At 39.0% G+C, this 21836-nt stretch overlaps 1 protein-coding gene across 1 annotated transcript in view; it reads left to right on the top strand.

The window, feature by feature from the left end:
• LOC131109833 (protocadherin-15-like) overlaps positions 1-21836 on the top strand; it is a 184547-nt gene that overhangs the window by 81350 nt on the left and 81361 nt on the right. The window contains exons 13-17 of the mRNA XM_078788842.1: positions 3213-3419; positions 8848-8982; positions 14643-14792; positions 15613-15704; positions 15776-15877. Coding sequence (XP_078644968.1) covers positions 3213-3419; positions 8848-8982; positions 14643-14792; positions 15613-15704; positions 15776-15877 — 686 coding nt within the window. The remainder of the gene's footprint in view (positions 1-3212; positions 3420-8847; positions 8983-14642; positions 14793-15612; positions 15705-15775; positions 15878-21836) is intronic.

Below are 21836 nucleotides of genomic sequence, written 5' to 3'. Positions count from 1 at the left end.
TGCAGTCCCATCGTGTCCCCACATCATGCCATGTGTCTATTTGCCTTTAGACATTAGTAAATTAGCTTAAATGCTAACATGCTAACGGCTACCAAGCTAGCACCTAGCAAGAACGCCTCAAGTACCGAAAACGTTGATGCAGTCCCATCGTGTCCCCACATCATGCCATGTGTCTATTTGCCTTTAGACATTAGTAAATTAGCTTAAATGCTAACATGCTAATGGCTACCAAGCTAGCACCTAGCGAGACAGCCTCAGGTTCCGAAAAGTCGCGGGGGTCGCGGGGGTGCTGGAGCCTATCCCAGCTGTCTTTGGACCAGAGGCGGGGTACACCCTGGACTGGTGGCCAGCCAGCCAATCACAGGGCACATATAGACAAACAACCATTCACACTCACATTCATACCTATGGACAATTTGGAGTCGCTAATTAACCTAGCATGTTTTTGGAATGTGGGAGGAAACCGGAGTACCCGGAGAAAACCCACGCATGCACGGGGAGAACATGCAAACTCCACACAGAGGAGTGAAGGGTGGAATTGAACCCTGGTCTCCTAGCTGTGAGGTCTGCGCGCTAACCACTCGACCGCCGTGCCGCCCAAGATGAACGTTATGAAATGCAATTTATGATGACATGATAACCACTATTTGGTCAAGCATGGTCGAGTTTTCTAACATCAACTTTTTAAAAATCAATATTGGTCTAAGGGCTTTTTGAGAGAACCGTTCTGTCACTATTGAAATGAAAATTGGAAAACTTTAAATGACTTGGTTGCTATTATTATTATTATAAGTGCAAGACAAAAAAATGCATAGATGATTCATTGAAAGAAAAACAGACGCAAACAAGACGCAAATTTGTTTTGTCCTGTTAATAAAATAGTAGCTTACAGGAAATTAATAGGACTGCACAGTGACCAAGTGGTTAGCATGCAGGTCTCACAGCTAGGAGACCCGAGTTCAATTTCACACTCGGCATCTCTGTGTGGAGTTTGCATGTTCTCCCCGTTTTTTCCGGGTAACTCCGGTTTTACTCCCACATTCCAAAAACATGCTAGGTTAATTAGCGACTCCAAATTGTCCATAGGTATGAATGTGAGTGTGAATGGTTGTTTGTCTATATGTGCCCTGTGATTGGCTGGCCACCAGTCCAGGGTGTACTCTGCCTCTCGTCTGAAGACAGCTGGGATAGGCTCCAGCACCTCCTGTGACCCTCGTGAGGAAATGTGGTAGAAAATGAATGAATGAATGAATGTTATTGCTGCAAAATAAACAAGTAGTTGTGGACTGGTGGCCAGCCAATCACAGGGCGCATATAGACAAACAACCATTCACACTCACATTCATACCTATGGACAAAACATAACATGCAAACTCCACTCACAATTATAATGATAGCTTGAGTTATTATTAATTGATGCCATTTGCAGCATTTCTAGTGTCTTTGGTGTATAAACATGTGACAAGACACTTCATTCATCGACAGGAAAGAGGAAACTACCCAAAAATAATGAACATTAATATCGGCGTAGCATTAATAAAACAATATAAATTGTGTTCATTTTCTGTAAATACTGTAGCTGAATTCCTCTTCATGCAGTGATGTTCTAAATATGCATTTTTGTCATGTATAATTGATTTTGCTGCATTATTAACCCACAATATAATAGTAGATGTTTTCTGTTAGATCTTTGAGTCTACATCGCCATCCGCAATGTACTCAAAAAAGGCAATAATATGTTAATTATGTATGCCATATCATATTGCTAACAAGCAGATGCTGCCAGAGAAAATATGTTATTTATGTCAAGTGTATGTATTTGCGCCTCTGCAGCAGGATCTGCGTCTGGGATTGAAGAACAAAGAAGACTTTCAGCAACACAGTGTGATTATAGTAATAACTAGAAAATTCCAGTGGAAATTTTGATGGGCTTGCCACCTGTGCCGTGAACCTCGGGGCCGGTGTGCAAACGGCTACCATGCTAGCACCTAGCAAGAACGCCTCAAGTACCGAAAAGGTTGATGCAGTCCCATAGTGTCCCCACATCATGCCATGTGTCTGTTTGCCTTTAGACATGAGTAAATTAGCTTAAATGCTAACATGCTAACGGCTACCAAGCTAGCACCTAGCAAGAACGCCTCAAGTACCGAAAAGGTTGATGCAGTCCCATCGTGTCCCCACATCATGCCATGTGTCTATTTGCCTTTAGACATTAGTAAATTAGCTTAAATGCTAACATGCTAACGGCTACCAAGCTAGCACCTAGCGAGACAGCCTCAGGTCCCGAAAAGTTTGGGGCAGTCCCATAGTGTCCCCACATCATGCCACGTGTGTATTTGCCTTTAGACATGAGTAAATTAGCTTAAATGCTAACATGCTAACAGTCATCATGCTAGCACCTAGCAAGAGGGCCTCAAGTTTAGAAAGTGCCAAGGTTGTCCTATAACCTCCCTACATCATGCCATGTGTCTATTTGCCTTTAGACATTAGTAAATTAGCTTAAATGCTAACATGCTAACGGCTACCAAGCTCGCACCTAGCGAGACAGCCTCAGGTCCCGAAAAGTTTGGGGCAGTCCCATAGCGTCCCCAAATCATGCCACGTGTGTATTTGCCTTTAGACATGAGTAAATTAGCTTAAATGCTAACATGCTAACAATCATCATGCTAGCACCTACCAAGAAGGCCTCAAATTTAGAAAGTGCCAAGGTTGTCCTATAACTTCCCTACATCATGCCATGTGTGTATTTGCCTTTAGACATGAGTAAATTAGCTTAAATGCTAACATACTAGCAATTAGCATTTAGCCACAGAGAGAGTTGAGAAGTTTATCTAAAAAAATGAGCCGTAAATCACGGCTGTATGGCTGAGCTACAAGGCTGTGAAAAGTCTGTAAATTCTCGTTTTCTCTGGAATGTAGCTGTTCTAAAAATAGAACAGTTGTACCTAATCTAGTGGCTCATTTTTGCACGTTTTGGTTTATAGCGTCGCCATAGTTAACACAAGATGTTCCAAAAAATAAATACCGCTGTAGTCCCGAGCGTCACGATTCCGGCGGTGTAACATGTGTGGGGGTCCTTCTTGCGGTTTTGGCCGCATTACGCGCGCAAAAATGGGAAGATTAAGATATAAGAATAGCTAAACACCACAAGGAATAACAATATGGGCTTGCATTACTGAGCAAGCCCATAACTAGTTGTGTTCTATGTGCAGGCAGAGCAGGACAATGGACACCCGCTGCCAGCATTTGCCAGCCTCCAAATTGAAGTGCTGGACGAGAACAACCAGGCGCCGTACTTCCTGGAGAGCAGCTACCATGGCTTTGTTCTAGAAGGCTCCCCGGTGGGAACGACCATCGCGACCAACAGCAGCCTGTCGGAACCTTTGGCGTTTGTGGCCCTGGATAATGATGTGGAGGAGGTGAGCTTTATTATTATGATATGGAATTATGTTTTCTCAAGGGGGTTTTGATGTAGGAATTAAATTTGGGGGGACTTTAGAGTAGTCAGCGTCAGGCTTGAAAGGCTTGTACTCTACTAATATGTACTAAGATGTATACTGACTACTCTCAAGTATTCATTTATTCATTCAAATTCTACCGCTTATCCTCACGAGGGTCACGGGGGGTGCTGGAGCCTATCCCAGCTGTCTTCGGGTAACCTAATTTTGGAATGTGGGAGGAAACCGGAGTACCCGGAGAAAACCCACACATGCACGGGGAGAACATGCAAACTCCACACAGAGATGGCAGAGGGTGGAATTGAACTGGGGTCTCCAAGCTGTGAAGTCTGGGCGCTAACCACTTAACTGCCGTGCAGCCCTACTCTCAAGTATATTGAAGTTTTTGGTGCACAACTACTTGTTTATTTTGCAACAATAACATTCATTCATTCATTTTCTACCGCTTATCCTCACAAGGGTTGCGGGGGTTGCTGGAGCCTATCCCAGCTGTCTTCGGGCGAGAGGCGGGGTACACCCTGGACTGGTGGCCAGCCAATCACAGGGCACATATAGACAAACAACCATTCACACTCACATTCGTACATCCTTACTGATTGTAGAAAAAAAGTATTTCTGTCTGTGATTAATTATGAGTTAACTATGTACAAAATGTGATTAATTTGTGATTAAATATTTTAGCCGAATGATAATTTCAGTGAGTGTGAATGGTTGTTTGTCTATATGTGCCCTGTGATTGGCTGGCCACCAGTCCAGGGTGTACCCCGCCTCTCGCCCCAAGACAGCTGGGATAGGCTCCAGCACCCCTGGAGGAAACCGGAGTACCCGGAAAAAAACCCACGCATGCACGGGGAGAACATGCAAACTCCACACAGAGATGGCCGTGGGTGGGATTGAACTTGGGTTTCCAAGCTGTGAGGCCTGCGCGCTAACCACTCGACCTCTGTGCAGGCCTACTACAGTTATTGTAATTTTGTGTATCAAAGCTGCAATACAGCCAATGTGTTTACATGAGTTAATATGACATATTATGCTTTCTGAAAACCCACATTTTAGTATCGTATGTCACTCAGTTACCCTAAATCTTTTGTTTATTTCCCTTGTAGGTGACGGCCAATGAGATGCCTGTAGGTACCATTTGTGCTCAATTCCTCTTCTTCCTCTGAGTGCCCTAGTAGTCTTTCCTTAGTGACTAAATATAATATTGATGTAGCACATGACAGCATCCAGCAGCAGGGCCAACAATAAAACATACAGGTGGTCCTCGAGTTACGAGCAGGTTCTGTTCCGTGTAAGTCGGAACTTATACCTAATTTATGCCGGAACCAACCCGCGTATTTAAAAGAAAAAAAACCCTACAGAATCCAAGACCTGTATTCTTTCACATTCAATAATCGTTATCCTTAATGATGATCTCGACAGTAGAGCGGTTGTCACGCTGAGACTGGGAGACATAATGAAATGTAAAAACAATATTATTTTTCCTCAGTGTGACTAGGCATGCATACATTGTACAATATTGTCCCAAGGTATTCCGGAAGGATAACCTCTTTTCCTCCCACATCTACGATTTAATCGTGCGCAAACTTCATGAACCTGCTAGCATTCATTAGCATTAGCATTCATTACTGTATCTAAGAATCAGAAATTGTTTATTGCCAGGTATGATCAAACAGATACTCGAAATTAAAATGAAAATACAAAATATACAGAATAAACAGTATAAATATATATACACAGTCTGTTTTTTGTTTGAGTTTATTAAACAAATACAAACATTATATACAAATATATATTATACAAATACAAATATACAAAAATACAATATTGTACAAATAAGGAGTTAAGGGAGTATAAATAAGCGGGAGCACAAAATGAATAAAATAAATAGGAATGCACAATTTCGTGACAATTACCTTAAAGACAGCAGCAGGCTAATTCAGGCATCAAGCTTGTGATCCACCTGCATTCCTGCTCTGTCATCACCAAATAGGAGAACCCTTGATGGTATATTCTCCCCCGATATCTCCTTATATTAAAGATTATAAGATATATAAGATTATAAGATCTTTTAATGGTGGTCTAGACAGTTGAGTGGTTCGGACCTAAATTGCATCCAATATAGTTCGGCGTGTCTCCTTATTTTCAATTCCATGTTAATGGCTTTCCTTTTCTTTAACACACAGAAGCTTGGGAGACAAGGGAGTATAAATAAGCGGGAGCACAAAATGAATAAAATAAATAGGAATGCACAATTTAGTGACAATTACCTTAAAGACAGCAGCAGGCTAATTCGGGCATCAAGCTTGTGCTCCACCTGCATTCCTGCTCTGTCATCGCGAAATAGGAGAACCCTTGATGGTATATTCTCCCCGATATCTCCTTATATTAAAGATTATAAGATATATAAGATTATAAGATCTTTTAATGGTGGTCTTGACAGTTGAGTGGTTCGGACCTAAATTGCATCCAATATAGTTCGGCGTGTCTCCTTATTTTCAATTCCATGTTAATGGCTTTCCTTTTCTTTAACACACAGAAGCTTGGGAGACAAGGGAGTATAAATAAGCGGGAACACAAAATGAATAAAATAAATAGGAATGCACAATTTAGTGACAATTACCTTAAAGACAGCAGCAGGCTAATTCAGGCATCAAGCTTGTGATCCACCTGCATTCTTGCTCTGTCATCACCAAATAGGAGAACCCTTGGTGGTATATTCTCCCCCGATATCTCCTTATATTAAAGATTATAAGATATATAAGATCTTTTAATGGTGGTCTTGACAGTTGAGTGGTTCGGACCAAAATTGCATCCAATATAGTTCGGCGTGTCTCCTTATTTTCAATTCCATGTTAATGGCTTTCCTTTTCTTTAACACACAGAAGCTTGGGAGACAAGGGAGTATAAATAAGCGGGAACACAAAATGAATAAAATAAATAGGAATGCACAATTTAGTGACAATTACCTTAAAGACAGCAGCAGGCTAATTCAGGCATCAAGCTTGTGATCCACCTGCATTCCTGCTCTGTCATCGCCAAATAGGAGAACCCTTGATGGTATATTCTCCCCCGATATCTTCTTATATTAAAGATTATAAGATATATAAGATTATAAGATCTTTTAATGGTGGTCTTGACAGTTGAGTGGTTCGGACCAAAATTGCATCCAATATAGTTCGGCGTGTCTCCTTATTTTCAATTCCATGTTAATGGCTTTCCTTTTTTTTAACACACAGAAGCTTGGCAGACAAGGGAGTATAAATAAGCGGGAACACAAAATGAATAAAATAAATAGGAATGCACAATTTAGTGACAATTACCTTAAAGACAGCAGCAGGTTAATTCAGGCATCAAGCTTGTGATCCACCTGCATTCTTGCTCTGTCATCACCAAATAGGAGAACCCTTGATGGTATATTCTCCCCCGATATCTCCTTATATTAAAGATTATAAGATATATAAGATCTTTTAATGTGGTCTTGACAGTTGAGTGGTTCGGACCAAAATTGCATCCAATATAATTCAGCGTGTCTCCTTATTTTCAATTCCATGGTAATGGCTTTCCTTTTCTTTAACACACAGAAGCTTGGGAGACAAGGGAGTATAAATAAGCGGGAGCACAAAATGAATAAAATAAATAGGAATGCACAATTTCCTGACAATTACCTTAAAGACAGCAGCAGGCTAATTCGGGCATCAAGCTTGTGATCCACCTGCATTCCTGCTCTGTCATCGCCAAATAGGAGAACCCTTGATGGTATATTCTCCCCCGATATCTCCTTATATTAAAGATTATAAGATATATAAGATTATAAGATCTTTTAATGGTGGTCTTGACAGTTGAGTGGTTCGGACCAAAATTGCATCCAATATAGTTCGGCGTGTCTCCTTATTTTCAATTCCATGTTAATGGCTTTCCTTTTCTTTAACACACAGAAGCTTGGGAGACAAGGGAGTATAAATAAGCGGGAGCACAAAATGAATAAAATAAATAGGAATGCGCAATTTAGTGACAATTACCTTAAAGACAGCAGCAGGCTAATTCGGGCATCAAGCTTGTGCTCCACCTGCATTCCTGCTCTGTCATCGCGAAATAGGAGAACCCTTGATGGTATATTCTCCCTTGATATCTCCTTATATTAAATATTATAAGATATATAAGATTATAAGATTTAAGATTATAAGATTTTTTAATGGTGGTCTTGACAGTTGAGTGGTTCGGACCAAAATTGCATCCAATCCAGGTGGGCGTGTCTCCGTATTTTCAATTCCATGCTAATGGCTTTCCTTTTCTTTAACACACAGAGGCTCGGGAGACAAGGGAGTATAAATAAGCGAATAAAATAAATAGGAATGCACAATTTAGTGACAATTACCTTAAAGACAGCAGCAGGCTAATTCGGGCATCAAGCCAAATAGGACAACCTTTGATGGTAACTAGTTCTCGAGCTAGTCAATGTTCCCGGACCGAAATGACTTTTTAAAATTAATTTACGAGAACACGTACGCCGACCATGAAACATCTTAACACGGAACACAATACACCGAGGAGCACCTGTATTCCAATACTTGTTTTCATTCTCCTTTTGTGTCTTGCTTGCAGTGTTGATGACCCTGTTTAATTTCCCCGAGTAAAGCGCTTCCTCTCATCAACCCCGTAGAATGAAAATGCACTCATCGTGAGCAGCAATGCGTCTCCAAAGAGCTTAGTTTGCTTAAGAGATGTAGCGTTGGCCTCTTGACACATGCAAGCTTTCCCCCCCCCTCTCAGTTATTGCAATGAAAGCATAATCTGTTTGTGTCCAATGATATATGTTAAATTATTTAAAATATTGCTTACCCAAGGCTCCTGACTCCCAGCACGGAAGCAGCAACAATGATGATAACGCCTATCACTTTTATGTCCATTTCAGTGTGTGTCTGTGTGTGATTATTTATGACTCAATATCCACTATAACTGGCTACATCAACAATATTATCACACACGCGCACACACACTTCCACGCCAAGCTGAACCAGCGTTATTTGCAATGACAACAACACACATAAGCACAAAAAAAGACGTCATTGGAGAATTTTGATGTCAGGAATTCCGGAATTTTAGCTATTTCATGCATGGAAGTACACACTTTCTTATTTCTGCATTAACTTGCGCTATATATTAATTTATAATCATGTGTGATGTCCCAATTGATTATTCATGTCCCGTTTCCTCTGGCTAATTCATCAAGAGTCCAATCTGCATAATAAAAGCCATTGAGGTGCTCAGTCAGTCGCCAATTCCTCATCAGCCTCCATGTGCTTCCTGGCGTGATGAAAAGCTCCGTTAAGAGCAATTCACTATCCTTCCTCTAATGGACACCTCTGTCTCTCACTCGTACCGACAGACCAAGGATCCTCAGCTGCAGCTCTCGTTGGACAGCTACTCCGACGTTTTCGCCGTGTCAGCCAGAGGGATCAGACGATACCTCACGCTGGTGCAGCCACTGGATCGAGAGGCGCAGGATTCTTACACCTTCACGGTACTGGACCACTTCACCAACACAAACATAAAAGCTATGATGAAAAAATGCTTGGGAACGCATACTAGCATACAGTGTAATACACATTTATAATCATTACAATTAGTTGCTAATTCCTAGCTGTACAAGATGAGTGGGCCCAATCACAGCAGAGTGGGCGTGCCCGCATGCAGGCCGTGGGTGGAATAAATAAATCAAAACAGACCAGAAATTCAAGGAAATACAGCTGAAATAGGTGCAGATTCTGGAAGATCTGCAAAGCTCTCTGTGTGGGTTATTGTGTCTAGCTGCTCTATAGTACTCAACTACTCAATACAAAGGGTCAAAAATCAGCATAGCACTGGAGGTCCCCTGTAAAATGTAAAAAAAAAAATTGTAAAATGTAAAAATTCTTGTTTCAATTTAAAACAATAACACTGCTAATGATTACTGACTTGACTCAAATATAAGACGACTCCTCTCTTTCAGGACCTGTTTTTGAAAGAAAAGTCACATTTAATTAATCATTTTGTTAATCATGATGACAGTGGTAACTAGAATATTTAATTAATGCATAAAGTAAAGTAATACATTATGAGAAGGAAGGAAGGAAGGAAAAAAGGAAGTTTTATTTTAAAACTGAGATTAATCCAATTAAAAATGTAATAATTTGAATTGGAAATATTTCAGATTCACTGTAGTTGCAAATTGGAAGGAAGGAAGGAAGGAAAGAGGGTAGGAAGGAAGTTAGGAAGTTTTATTTTAAAACTGAGATTAATCCAATTAAAAATGTAATAATTTGAAATGGGAATATTTCAGATTCACTGTAGTTGTAAATGGTGATTAATCATGATTAGTTCATTTTAATCCAATTTTTAAAATTTAATCATTTGAATTAGGAATATTTTAGATTCACTGTAGTTGCAAATTGGAAGGAAGGAAGGAAGGAAAAAAGGAAGTTTTATTTTAAAACTGAGATTAATCCAATTAAAAATGTAATAATTTGAAATGGGAATATTTCAGATTCACTGTAGTTGTAAATGGTGATTAATTGTGATTAGTTTATTTTAATCCAATTAAAAATTTTAATCATTTGAATTGGGAATATTTTAGATTCACTGTGGTTGCAAATTGGAAGGAAGGAAGGAAGGAAGGAAGGAAGGAAGGAAAGGAGGAAGGAAAGAGCGAAGGAAGGAAGTTGGGAAGTTTTATTTTAAAACTGAGATTAATCCAATTAAAAATGTAATAATTTAAAATGGGAATATTTCAGATTCACTGTAGTTGTAAATAGTGATTAATCGTGATTAGTTTATTTTAATCCAATTTTTAAAAATGTAATAATTTGAATTGGGAATATTTTAGATTCACTGTAGTTGCAAATTGGAAGGAAGGAGGGAAGGAAGGAAGTTGGGAAGTTTTATTTTAAAACTGAGATTAATCCAATTAAAAATGTAATAATTTGAAATGGGAATATTTCAGATTCACTGTAGTTGTAAATGGTGATTAATTGTGATTAGTTTATTTTAATCCAATTAAAAATTTTAATAATTTGAATTGGAAATATTTTAGATTCACTGTGGTTGCAAATTGGAAGGAAGGAAGGAAGGAAGGAAGGAAGGAAGGAAAGGAGGAAGGAAAGAGCGAAGGAAGGAAGTTGGGAAGTTTTATTTTAAAACTGAGTTTAATCCAATTAAAAATGTAATAATTTAAAATGGGAATATTTCAGATTCACTGTAGTTGTAAATAGTGATTAATCGTGATTAGTTTATTTTAATCCAATTTTTAAAAATGTAATCATTTGAATTGGGAATATTTCAGATTCACTGTAGTTGCAAATTGGAAGGAAGGAAGGAAGGAGGGAAGGAAGGAAGTTGGGAAGTTTTATTTTAAAACTGAGATTAATCCAATTAAAAATGTAATAATTTGAAATGGGAATATTTCAGATTCACTGTAGTTGTAAATGGTGATTAATTGTGATTAGTTTATTTTAATCCAATTAAAAAATGGTAATCATTTGAATTGGGAATATTTTAGATTCACTGTAGTTGCAAATTGGAAGGAAGGAAGGAAGGAAGGAAGGAAGGAAGGAAGGAAGGAAGGAAGGATGGATGATGGATGGATGGATGGATGGATGGATGGATTTTACTCCTTATACTTTACTCTTTTACAACTTTATTCTGACCTGAACACATCACCAGCACTATGATAACTCATAAAAACTCCCAAATGCTGATATGCGGTAAGTTTTGATGACGTTATTAAGTGCTAACACATCAACCATTGAAAACAAACTCAAGGCTCGTACTGGTGGATGATGGGTCATGATGGGTCACTTCATAAATAAATAGCATTAGCTCGCACCCGAATCACCCCACCCTGGCCCCAATGCTGTCCTTGCTCGCCAGGCACTGTTCGCATGATGATGCTTTGAAGTGCACAACTCTTAATGCTGAAGTACCTTTTGCTGCATTTAAGTATATAAAGAAAATATATGGTGTCTTTGAACACAACCTCTCATTGGTCATATAACACGGTTAAAGTGTGATTCAGATGTGCGACAATTAAAAAGGCGTAACTTGTGTTACACAAGTAGATTTTCAGACGTGGTGTATCATTTAGCTTGATTTCAATATTCAGTCAATTAGGAGCTTTTAATACCTGCCTATATCTGTCATTTATCTTTGTGCTTGTAAATGCAGTACAAATATATATACTTATATTTTATATATATTTATATATATTATATATATTTCAAACTCACTGTAGTTATAAATGGTGATTAATCGTGATTAGTTTATTTTAAAACTGAGATTAATCCAATTAAAAATGTTCATAACTGGAAATGGGAATACTTCACACTCACTGTAGTTGTAAATGGTGATTAATTGTGATTAGTTTATTTTAATACAGATTAATCCAATTAAAAATTGTAATCATTTGAAATGGTAATATTTCAGACTCACTATAGTTGCAAATTGTGATTAATTGTGATTAGTTTATTTTTAAACTGAGATTAATCCAATTAAAAATTGTAATCATTTGAAATGGGAATATTTCAGACTCACTGTAGTTATAAATGGTGATTAATTGGGATTAGTTCATTTTAAAACGGAGATTAATCCAATTAAAAATGTTAATAATTTGAAATGGGAATATTTCAGACTCACTGTAGTTGCAAATTGTGATTAATTGTGATTAGTTTATTTTAAAACTGAGATTAATCAAATTAAAAATTGTAGTCATTTGAAATGGGAATATTTCAAACTCACCGTAGTTATAAATGATGATTAATTGGGATTAGTTCATTTTAAAACGGAGATTAGTCCAATTAAAAATGTTAATAATTTGAAATGGGAATATTTCAGACTCACTGTAGTTGCAAATTGTGATTAATTGTGATTAGTTTATTTTAAAACTGAGATTAATCCAAATAAAAATGTTAATGATTTGAAATGGGAATATTTCAGACTCACTGTTGTTATAAAAGTTGATTAATCGTGATTAGTTTGTTTCAAAACAGAGATTATTCCAATTAAAAAATGTAATAATTTGAAAAGGGAATATTTCAGATTCACTGTAGTTGTAAATGGTGTTTAATCGTGATTAGTTCATTTTAATCCAATGTAAAAATTTTAATCATATGAATTGGGAACATTTTAGATTCACTGTAGTTGCAAATTGTGATTAATCACAATTAGTTCATTTTAAAACAGATTAATTTAATTAACATAGTCATCATTTGACAGCCATATTTCTTAGCTGCTCAACAGTTTCATTGCTCTCCATGATGTATACTGTATGTTGATATTATAGAATGGAAAAAAATACTGCCATAGTACTTTGAAACCATAACGACAGAACACGCTTTTACCGCCTGATGTATTTTATTTGAGTTGTGCACACTTTCAATATTTGGTGCCAAAATAATCACGACTATTTAAATCAGAGCCCCCCCCTCCATACTCTTGCATCTTTTCTTGTTGCTGTCACTCTCCTCCTCAGCTGCCGTTTATTTGGCTCTCATTTCAGCGCAATCTAATTTAGCCATGTCTTTATTGATGGGGGGCAAAGCAAGGCTGCCCCCGTCACTGCCATAATATACAACCCCGCTGGTACCGTATGTAGTGCTGCTACGTGACCAGTGGAGCCCGGTCACGCTGGCATTGTGCAGCATCGCGTGTCCTTGGTGTGCCCGTGCCTCGATATTTGGAGTGCTAAAGATAGAAGCTGAAAAAGGTATTGACTGGAAAGAAGCTGCGCACGGTAATCACCAGCGAGCTCCTTGCAAGTGAAATTAAAACTGCAGAGAAGAAAGAGAGAGAGAAAGAGGACCCATAGACATGCAGGATTTTTTTTTTTTTAACGAGTCAATCTGCCTTTTGGCAGACCAGCCAGAATATATGGAAGCCATGAAGAGAATTCATGTTTTTTCTAACTTTATTGATCAATTATCTTGAGCAAAATCCATGATTTTTTCCTGAAGTACACAATGAAAAATATTCATTCATTCATTCTCTACTGCTTTTCCACACGAGGGTCGTGGTTGGTGCTGGAGCCTATCCCAGCTGTCTTTGGGCGACAGGCGGGGTACACTCTGGACTGGTGGCCAGCCAATCACAGGGCACATATAGACAAACAACCATTCACACTCACATTCATACCTATGGACAATTTGGAGTCGCTAATTAACCTAGCATGTTTTTGGAATGTGGGAGGAAACTGGAGTACCCGCAGAAAACTGAGGAGAACACGCAAACTCCACAGAGATGCGGAATCAAACTCGGGTCCCCTAACTGCGTGGCCACGCGCTAACCACTTGTCCACTGTGCAGCCCCAGATCAAACTATTCAGTCATTCATTTTCTACCGCTTATCCTCACAAGGGTGGTGGGGGGTGCTGGAGCCTATCCCAGCTGTCTTCAGGCGAGAGACAGGGTACACCCTGGACTGGTGGCCAGCCAGCCAATCACAGGGCACATATAGACAAACAACCATTCACACTCACATTCATACCTATGGACAATTTGGAGTCGCTAATTAACCTAGCATGTTTTTGGAATGTGGGAGATGGGTGGGATTGAACTCGGGTCTCCTGGCTGTGAGGCCTGCACGCTAACCACTAAACCGCCGTGCAGCTCACAATGAAAATTTTAAAAATAAAAAATATAGAATTCTGACAAAAAATATCATTGTGCTCATTTAGTTAAAAAATATTTACATATAACAATTTGACAGAAAATATTCTGATATTCACATGCCAAAATTTTTGATTTATCCCACCAAACATCACCCACTTAAACTGTATTATGGAAAGCAGGAAGTGAACAAATGTAACAGTTACTGATTGTAAAAGTACCAGATGGAGGGGTAGGATTTAATAAGCTTTGCTTCTTCCTACTCCTTTTGGACATGTGGAACTGTGAACTGATTATGTGATGCATTCAATTGTCATCTGATGCATGTTCAAATGAAATAAAACCATTACCATTACCAAATAATGTAAACCACTCTGTGCTTGTCCTTGCAGTACTTCCTCAGCTCTGCGGGGGGCAACAGCTAATCCCACACACCACAATGTTAATGGTCATTGTTATGTGTTACGTTACATGGCAAATACATTCTGAAAGCTAAACAATTACCGTGATTGCGTTGCCTCACATTTGTGTTTTTGTGTTCTTCTAGCTCCTAGCATGGGATGGCGTTCAGCACAGCGCTCCGGTTGCCGTGACGATCACTGTGTTGGATGCAAACGACAACACACCGACGTTTGCTAATGTTTCCTACGATGTCCATCTCTACACGGACATGATGCCTGAGGAAACTGTACTGCAGGTATACTTATACATACATATACTTATACATATACTTACTTAAGTATACTTATACATACTTACACATGTTATGTTATGCATAACACAATAGTCTATGGCAGGGGTCTCAAACTCAATTTACCTGGGGTCCACTGGAGCTCGGGTCTGGGTGAGACTGGGCCGCATCAGGTTTTATTAAAAATAGAAAAATTAATAAACTTTGCTTTGGTTCCGATTTTCTACAAGAAAAACTCTGATAAAACATTCCACTGTTCTCAAATATCTTACTTTTTACTTTTCTACACAAAATAAGATGAAAAATAAATAAACAAATCAAGAATAAAGAAAATCAATCAATCAGTAATAAATAAAGAAATATAATAATAATAATAATAAAAACTTAAGAAACCACATATAGTTGGTGGGTAGACAAATTATTTTTTCAGATTAAAATGAACAAAGCATTATTAGAGCCCTGTAGACATGACAAAACACGACTATAGTCACATTTATACTCTTTTTATTTACAACATATTGCGCAACTGCAGGGTCTTGAGACACATGCTAACTCGCAAACTAGAGAGCTAGCGACCTAAACGGTAGCCTTCAAGTTATTTCCTTTAAACTTAAATAGCCAAAAACTTACCACTTCCACACGGATAGGGAGGATAACTATTAACAGTTATTTAACCTTTAACATGAACATTAATCAAACGTAAGAATTTTTTCTGGGTACATGATACCATACAGCATCCATATCAAACTTGCGCGGGCCACATTTGGCCCACGGGTTGCATGTTTGAGACCCCTGGTTTACGGCCTTTTTGTGTGTGTCTTTACAGCTGTCAGCAGTCGATTCTGACGAGGGTTCGAACGGCAAAGTCACATATCGAATCTTAGCTGGAGATCAGGGACAATTTGTCATCGCCAACAGGTAAATTACGTGTTTGGAATATAAGACAACCTCTCGAATGTTGTTAAATCTGCTCACTTCCTGTGTTTCAGCACCGGCGTCATTACTGTGGCACCCGGGGTGGTGCTCTCCGTGGGGCGGAGCTATGCCTTAACCGTGGAAGCCATGGACAACGGACCTGAGCTCCATAGAAGGTAAATGGTGTTCTGTTTATCTGCTTATTATTCAAACTATCTCTTTTATTCCTGTTCCTGTTCCGGCACGCTTTCTATGCCAATTTTTTTTTTTTTTTTTTTTTTATACAGCAAGGCCATTTTCACTTTCAGAAAGATGTCTTGAATTATTGATTTATATAGGAAAATGGTGCGAAAAGGTTTGGCCTCGGAGAAGAAAATGGGCAGTGAAGGACGGGAGAAAAATGAAAGCGAACTGAATGGTAATGAGAGGGAGACACACTGCTAGTTAGGTTGCACCGCAAATGATACCCTGAGAAAGTTTGGTACGGAGGAGGAAAAAAAATATTAGGTTAGACTTGGGAAGAAGCAATATGTCTGACTTTTGCTTGTTTCTGTGTTTTTTTACTATGTAGAGGACTTCGGTTTGAAGTTCTAGTTATTGAGAAGTTCGGAGATTGTTTCAATGCCCCCCCCCCCGTGGGGACAAATAAAGTTTTATGAATTGAAAGATTCCAATTCCAGCCGTTGCTCAGCTCCGTGCTTCATTCATCGCCGGCGAGCGATACGCACCGCATGCATTTCCAAACTTCTTGTCTAGCTAGCATCCTTTGATGCACACTGACCTTATTTTCTCCCTTGTTCTCGCCGCGTTCTTGTCTCCATTACAGGTGCACCATGGGAAGAATCCAAATAATAGCTACCAAAAGCTGACACGTACGAAATCAAGCGACGCTGCTTGTTGTCTGACACTCAAAATCCATTTAAAAAAAAAAAAAAAAAACTCTCAACATGATGAAGAATTATTAATACCGCTATCGTTCTGGTTCTCACACGCCAAGTGAGCATAAATACAGTACTTGAAACGATGCAATTGTTGCATAATAGCGCACCTTTAACACAATTTACCCAACCTTTGAGCCACTGGTGTGTGTGTCTGTGTGTGTGTGTTTGGGTGACAGTCGAATCATTCATCATCCGTAAGCATTTTGAGGCATAAAAATGGCTATATGAATTAATATCCTGTTATAAGGCATTCAAAAAATACATTCAAAGATGTTGTGATGATACAGTATGTAATATTCCAGGTTTCATTAATGTCACGGTAATGTGCAGTGAAACGCACAAGCACCAGACTTGATCACCACTTCCTGGCTGCCCCCACTCAGCTCTCCTAGCTCCAAAACATATTTACAGTACTTGTACTTATTATATTTGGTTATATGAGTATTACTATTTAGAAGGTTGACTTTCAAAGCCGAAAAAAGTATGCGGATTGCCTTCTGTTGCCCCTTTGAAGCGACTGAAAAATCTGCCATTGATTTCATTGTTAAAATGCTGCCTTTTTTCTTAAAATAAAAAGAAATTCTATGCCCTATTGTAGTCATTTCTCTGCCAATTGGCAAAAAGAGCAGAGTCATGCGTAGCCCCAAGCCTCGGGCCACTCACGGTGGTCCTGTGGTGTCAATACCTCGAATCGTTTGGCCGTAAGATGCTTTCGTTTGACACAAAGTTTGTCAAAATTTTCATTGATTGATTGATTCATTGTCAAAATGGCCGCCACCTTGTACAGTTGAATGGAGTTCCCGCCTTTTCTCCTCCGCCTCCCAACGGAAAATCCTCCTTCTCATAGCCCCTTTGAAGCAACTGAAAAATGTCCCATTGATTCCATTGTTAAAAACTGTGATTTTTCCTTAAAATGAAAAAAAAAAATTGTTGTTTTCAGGTCGCCCTACTGCAGTAATTTCTCTGTCAATTTGCAAAACAAGCAGAGTCATGCATAGCCCCAAGCCTCGGGCCACTCACGGTGGTCCTGTGGTGTCAATACCTCGAATCGTTTGGCCGTAAGATGCTTTTGTTTGACACAAAGTTTGTCAAAATTTTCATTGATTGATTGATTCATTGTCAAAATGGCCGCCACCTTGTACAGTTGAATGGAGTTCCCGCCTTTTCTCCTCCGCCTCCCAACGGAAAATCCTCCTTCTCATAGCCCCTTTGAAGCAACTGAAAAATGTCCCATTGATTCCATTGTTAAAAACTGTGATTTTTCCTTAAAATGAAAAAAAAAAAATTGTTGTTTTCAGGTCGCCCTACTGCAGTAATTTCTCGGCCGATTTGCAAAACGAGCAGAGTGATGCATAGCCCCAAGCCTCGGGCCACTCACAGTGGTCCTGTAGTGTCAATACCTCGAATCGTTTGGCCGTAAGATGCTTTCGTTTGACACAAAGTTTGTCAAAATTGTCATTGATTGATTGATTCATTGTCAAAATGGCCGCCACCTTGTACAGTTGAATGGAGTTCCCGCCTTTTCTCCTGCGCCTCCCATCGGAAAATCCTCCTTCTCATAGCCCCTTTGAAGCAACTGAAAAATCTCCCATTGATTCCATTGTTAAAACGCTGCTTTTTTCATTAAAATGAAAAAAAAAAATTGATGTTTTCAGGTTCGCCCTACTGCAGTAATTTCTCTGTCAATTTGCAAAACGAGCAGAGTCATGCATAGCCCCAAGCCTCGGGCCACTCACGGTGGTCCTGTGGTGTCAATACCTCGAATCGTTTGGCCGTAAGATGCTTTTGTTTGACACAAAGTTTGTCAAACTTTTCATTGATTGATTGATTCATTGTCAAAATGGCCGCCACCTTGTACAGTTGAATGGAGTTCCCGCCTTTTCTCCTCCGCCTCCCAACGGAAAATCCTCCTTCTCATAGCCCCTTTGAAGCAACTGAAAAATGTCCCATTGATTCCATTGTTAAAAACGCTACCTTTTTCATTAAAATGAAAAAAAAAAAACTATGTTTTCAGGTTCGCCCTACTGCAGTAATTTCTCTGCCGATTTGCAAAACGAGCAGAGTCATGCATAGCCCCAAGCCTCGGGCCACTCACGGTGGTCCTGTGGTGTCAATACCTCGAATCGTTTGGCCGTAAGATGCTTTTGTTTGACACAAAGTTTGTCAAAATTTTCATTTATTGATTGATTCATTGTCAAAATGGCCGCCACCTTGTACAGTTGAATGGAGTTCCCGCCTTTTCTCCTCCGCCTCCCAACGGAAAATCCTCCTTCTCATAGCCCCTTTGAAGCAACTGAAAAATGTCCCTTTGATTCCATTGTTAAAAACTGTGATTTTTCCTTAAAATGAATGTTAGCATTTCAGCTTTAGGGAAGTAAGTTGTTCATGAAAAATAGAGGAAAAAAATATTTTTAAAATATTAATAATATTGTTGATAATTATAATATTGTAATATTAATACACACATGAATTCAGAAAATATTTATATGTTGCAAATTAATTTTGAAAAATATCAAAATGTACAAAAAATAATATTATTAAATGTTTATAGGTATTTTTTGATTGTCCATGTATAGTGTGTGGTGGTTGAGGGAAGTAAGTTGTTCATGAAAAATAGAGGAAAAACATATTTTTAAAATATTAATAATATTGTTGATAATTATAATATTGTAATATTAATACACACATGAATTCAGAAAATATTTATACGTTGCAAATTTGTTTTGAAAAATATCAAAATGTACAAAAAATAATATTATTAAATGTTTATAGGTATTTTTCAATTGTCCATGTATAGTGTGTGGTGGTTGAGGTGAAGTAAGTTGTTCATGAAAAATAGAGGAAAAACACATTTTAAAAATATTAATAATATTGTTGATAATTATAATATTGTAATAATACTACACACCTGAATTTAGAAAATAATTATCTGTTGCAAATTAATTTTGAAAAATATTAAAATATTTAAAAAAGTAATATTATTAAATGTTTATAGGTATTTTTCAATTGTCCATGTATCAGGTGTGGTCATTGAGAGAAGCTAGCAGTTAGCATGTTCAAACCTAAATTGGTGTAAATTAGTTGTATTTAAAAGTCATGTTAGAATTCCGTTCTTGCAGTCCTAATATCGTCTTATACTCATGTCAATGCCATATGTTGGAATGTAAATGTTGTTACGGAGTGAGTCTTTGAGTCTTTGAATCATGCTGTTTGTTCTGAATTTTTACGTCGCTATTTCTATTGGTTCTCAATAAAGCGCTAAGTCAGCATAAAACTCGAATATAACATGTGCAAGCTATTACGAGGCCTCTTGCAGAGTTCCAAATATTGCAGCCTTGCATGTAATTAAAGCCGACAGTGGATGACGGTGTTGACTTTAATCCACAAGAACAAAATTTTTTTTCCTGCGACGGAAACCACAGAATGCATTTTTATTAGGGACAGATGGCAGATGATTGCTCTCTGCGATGATATTTGTCACTCATCAGCTGTGTGGCTCCCCAATCAATAGAAGGGTGCAGATTGAGGTTAGTCTCCACAAAAAGATTGTCTCCACGTTTCCCAAGCCCCCTGTTTATCTCTGAAAACATAACCCATACTGTGAATCAATATCCATCTCTGCTTGCTGATTTGTTATGGGTCAAGACCCCAAATGGGTCACGGGTCCACGCCCAGCTGTGTGTGGACGGGGGCTAGATAGACTGCTTCAAATTCTTACAATTGTTATGTATTGTCCATTACTAATACATGTATTTATAAATTGTAAATTATGTTAGTTTTAGCATTAAGAGCATTGTCAAAGTCTCTTCTTCTGGCTCTTGGATGTGGCCTTCACCCGCCGCTGAGTTCCTCTTGGCAGGTGATGTGTTGTGGGTGTTTTTGGAGCTGCAAATTGCTGCCCGCGAGCTGTTTGAGAGCCCGCACTTGAACCTTAAAAACCTTCAAAATTCATTCCAAAACATTATAACTGCACATATTTGGTAAAAAGGGTGTCCTGTCAGGAATGGACAATTTCTCAATATTTAAAACATAAACTTAAACATAGAACTCTCAATTGAGGTGAAGACCTTATGCTCGGATCTCAACTTTCTTGGTGGTTCAACAATCTGGAAAATGTTATCAAATTCTCTGATATTCCCATTGTTATTTTAGTTGATTGTAACAATATCGGAATCTGGACATTGCAGCGCTCACGAGGGTTGCGGGGGACGCTGGAGCCTATCCCAGCTGTCTTTGGGTGAGAGGCAGGGTACACCCTGGACTGGTGGCCAGCCAATCACAGGGCACATATAGACAAACAACCATTCACACTCACATTCATACCACTTACTGAGTCTTTTGAGCTCGCAGAGTAGTTGGTTAATATTCTGCATCATACATTGGTAGTGTATTGTCTGGTTGATGTGGCACAATACTCTATTTACATTCCAGCAGCCATTTTTATTCATTCATTCATTCATTTTCACGAGTGTCGCGGGGGTGCTGGAGCCTATCCCAGCTGTCTTCGGGCGAGAGGCGGGGTACACCCTGGACTGGTTGCCAGCCAGCCAATTACAGGGCACATATAGACAAACAACCATTCACACTCACATTCATACCTATGGACAATTTGGAGTCGCTAATTAACCTAGCATGTTTTTGGAATGTGGGAGGAAACCGGAGTACCCGGAGAAAACCCGTCCAGAGATGGCTGAGGGTGGAATCGAACTCAGGTCTTCTAGCTGTGTGGACTGCGCGCTAACCACTCAGTCCATAATACAGTCATTAAGTTTCAAAAATTCATAAATTAATTAATTGATCGCTGTCTTGTGGTTGACTATAGCCTATTATTAGTCAAATCAAATACTGCAATACATTAAATACATTCATTCATTTTCTACCTCTTATCCTCACAAGGGTGATGGGGTGCTGGAGCCTATCCCAGCTGACTTCGGGCGAGAGGTGGGGTACACCCTGGACTGGTCGCCAGCCAGCCAATCACAGGGCACATATAGACAAACAACCATTCACACTCACATTCATACCTATGGACAATTTGGAGTCGCTAATTAACCTAGCATGTTTTTGGAATGTGGGAGGAAACCGGAGTACCTGGAGAAAACCACACAGAGATGGCCGAGTGTGGAATTGAACCCTGGTCTCCTAGCTGTGAGGTCTGCGCGCTAACCACTAGACCACCGTGCCGCCCCAACCG

Source organism: Doryrhamphus excisus, unplaced genomic scaffold, assembly GCF_037039965.1.
Source record: "Doryrhamphus excisus strain RoL-2023G ecotype Guam unplaced genomic scaffold, RoL_Dexc_Guam_v1.1 HiC_scaffold_24, whole genome shotgun sequence".
NCBI classification, from domain to species: domain Eukaryota; kingdom Metazoa; phylum Chordata; class Actinopteri; order Syngnathiformes; family Syngnathidae; genus Doryrhamphus; species Doryrhamphus excisus.
This window is presented reverse-complemented; position numbering and strand designations above follow the sequence as displayed.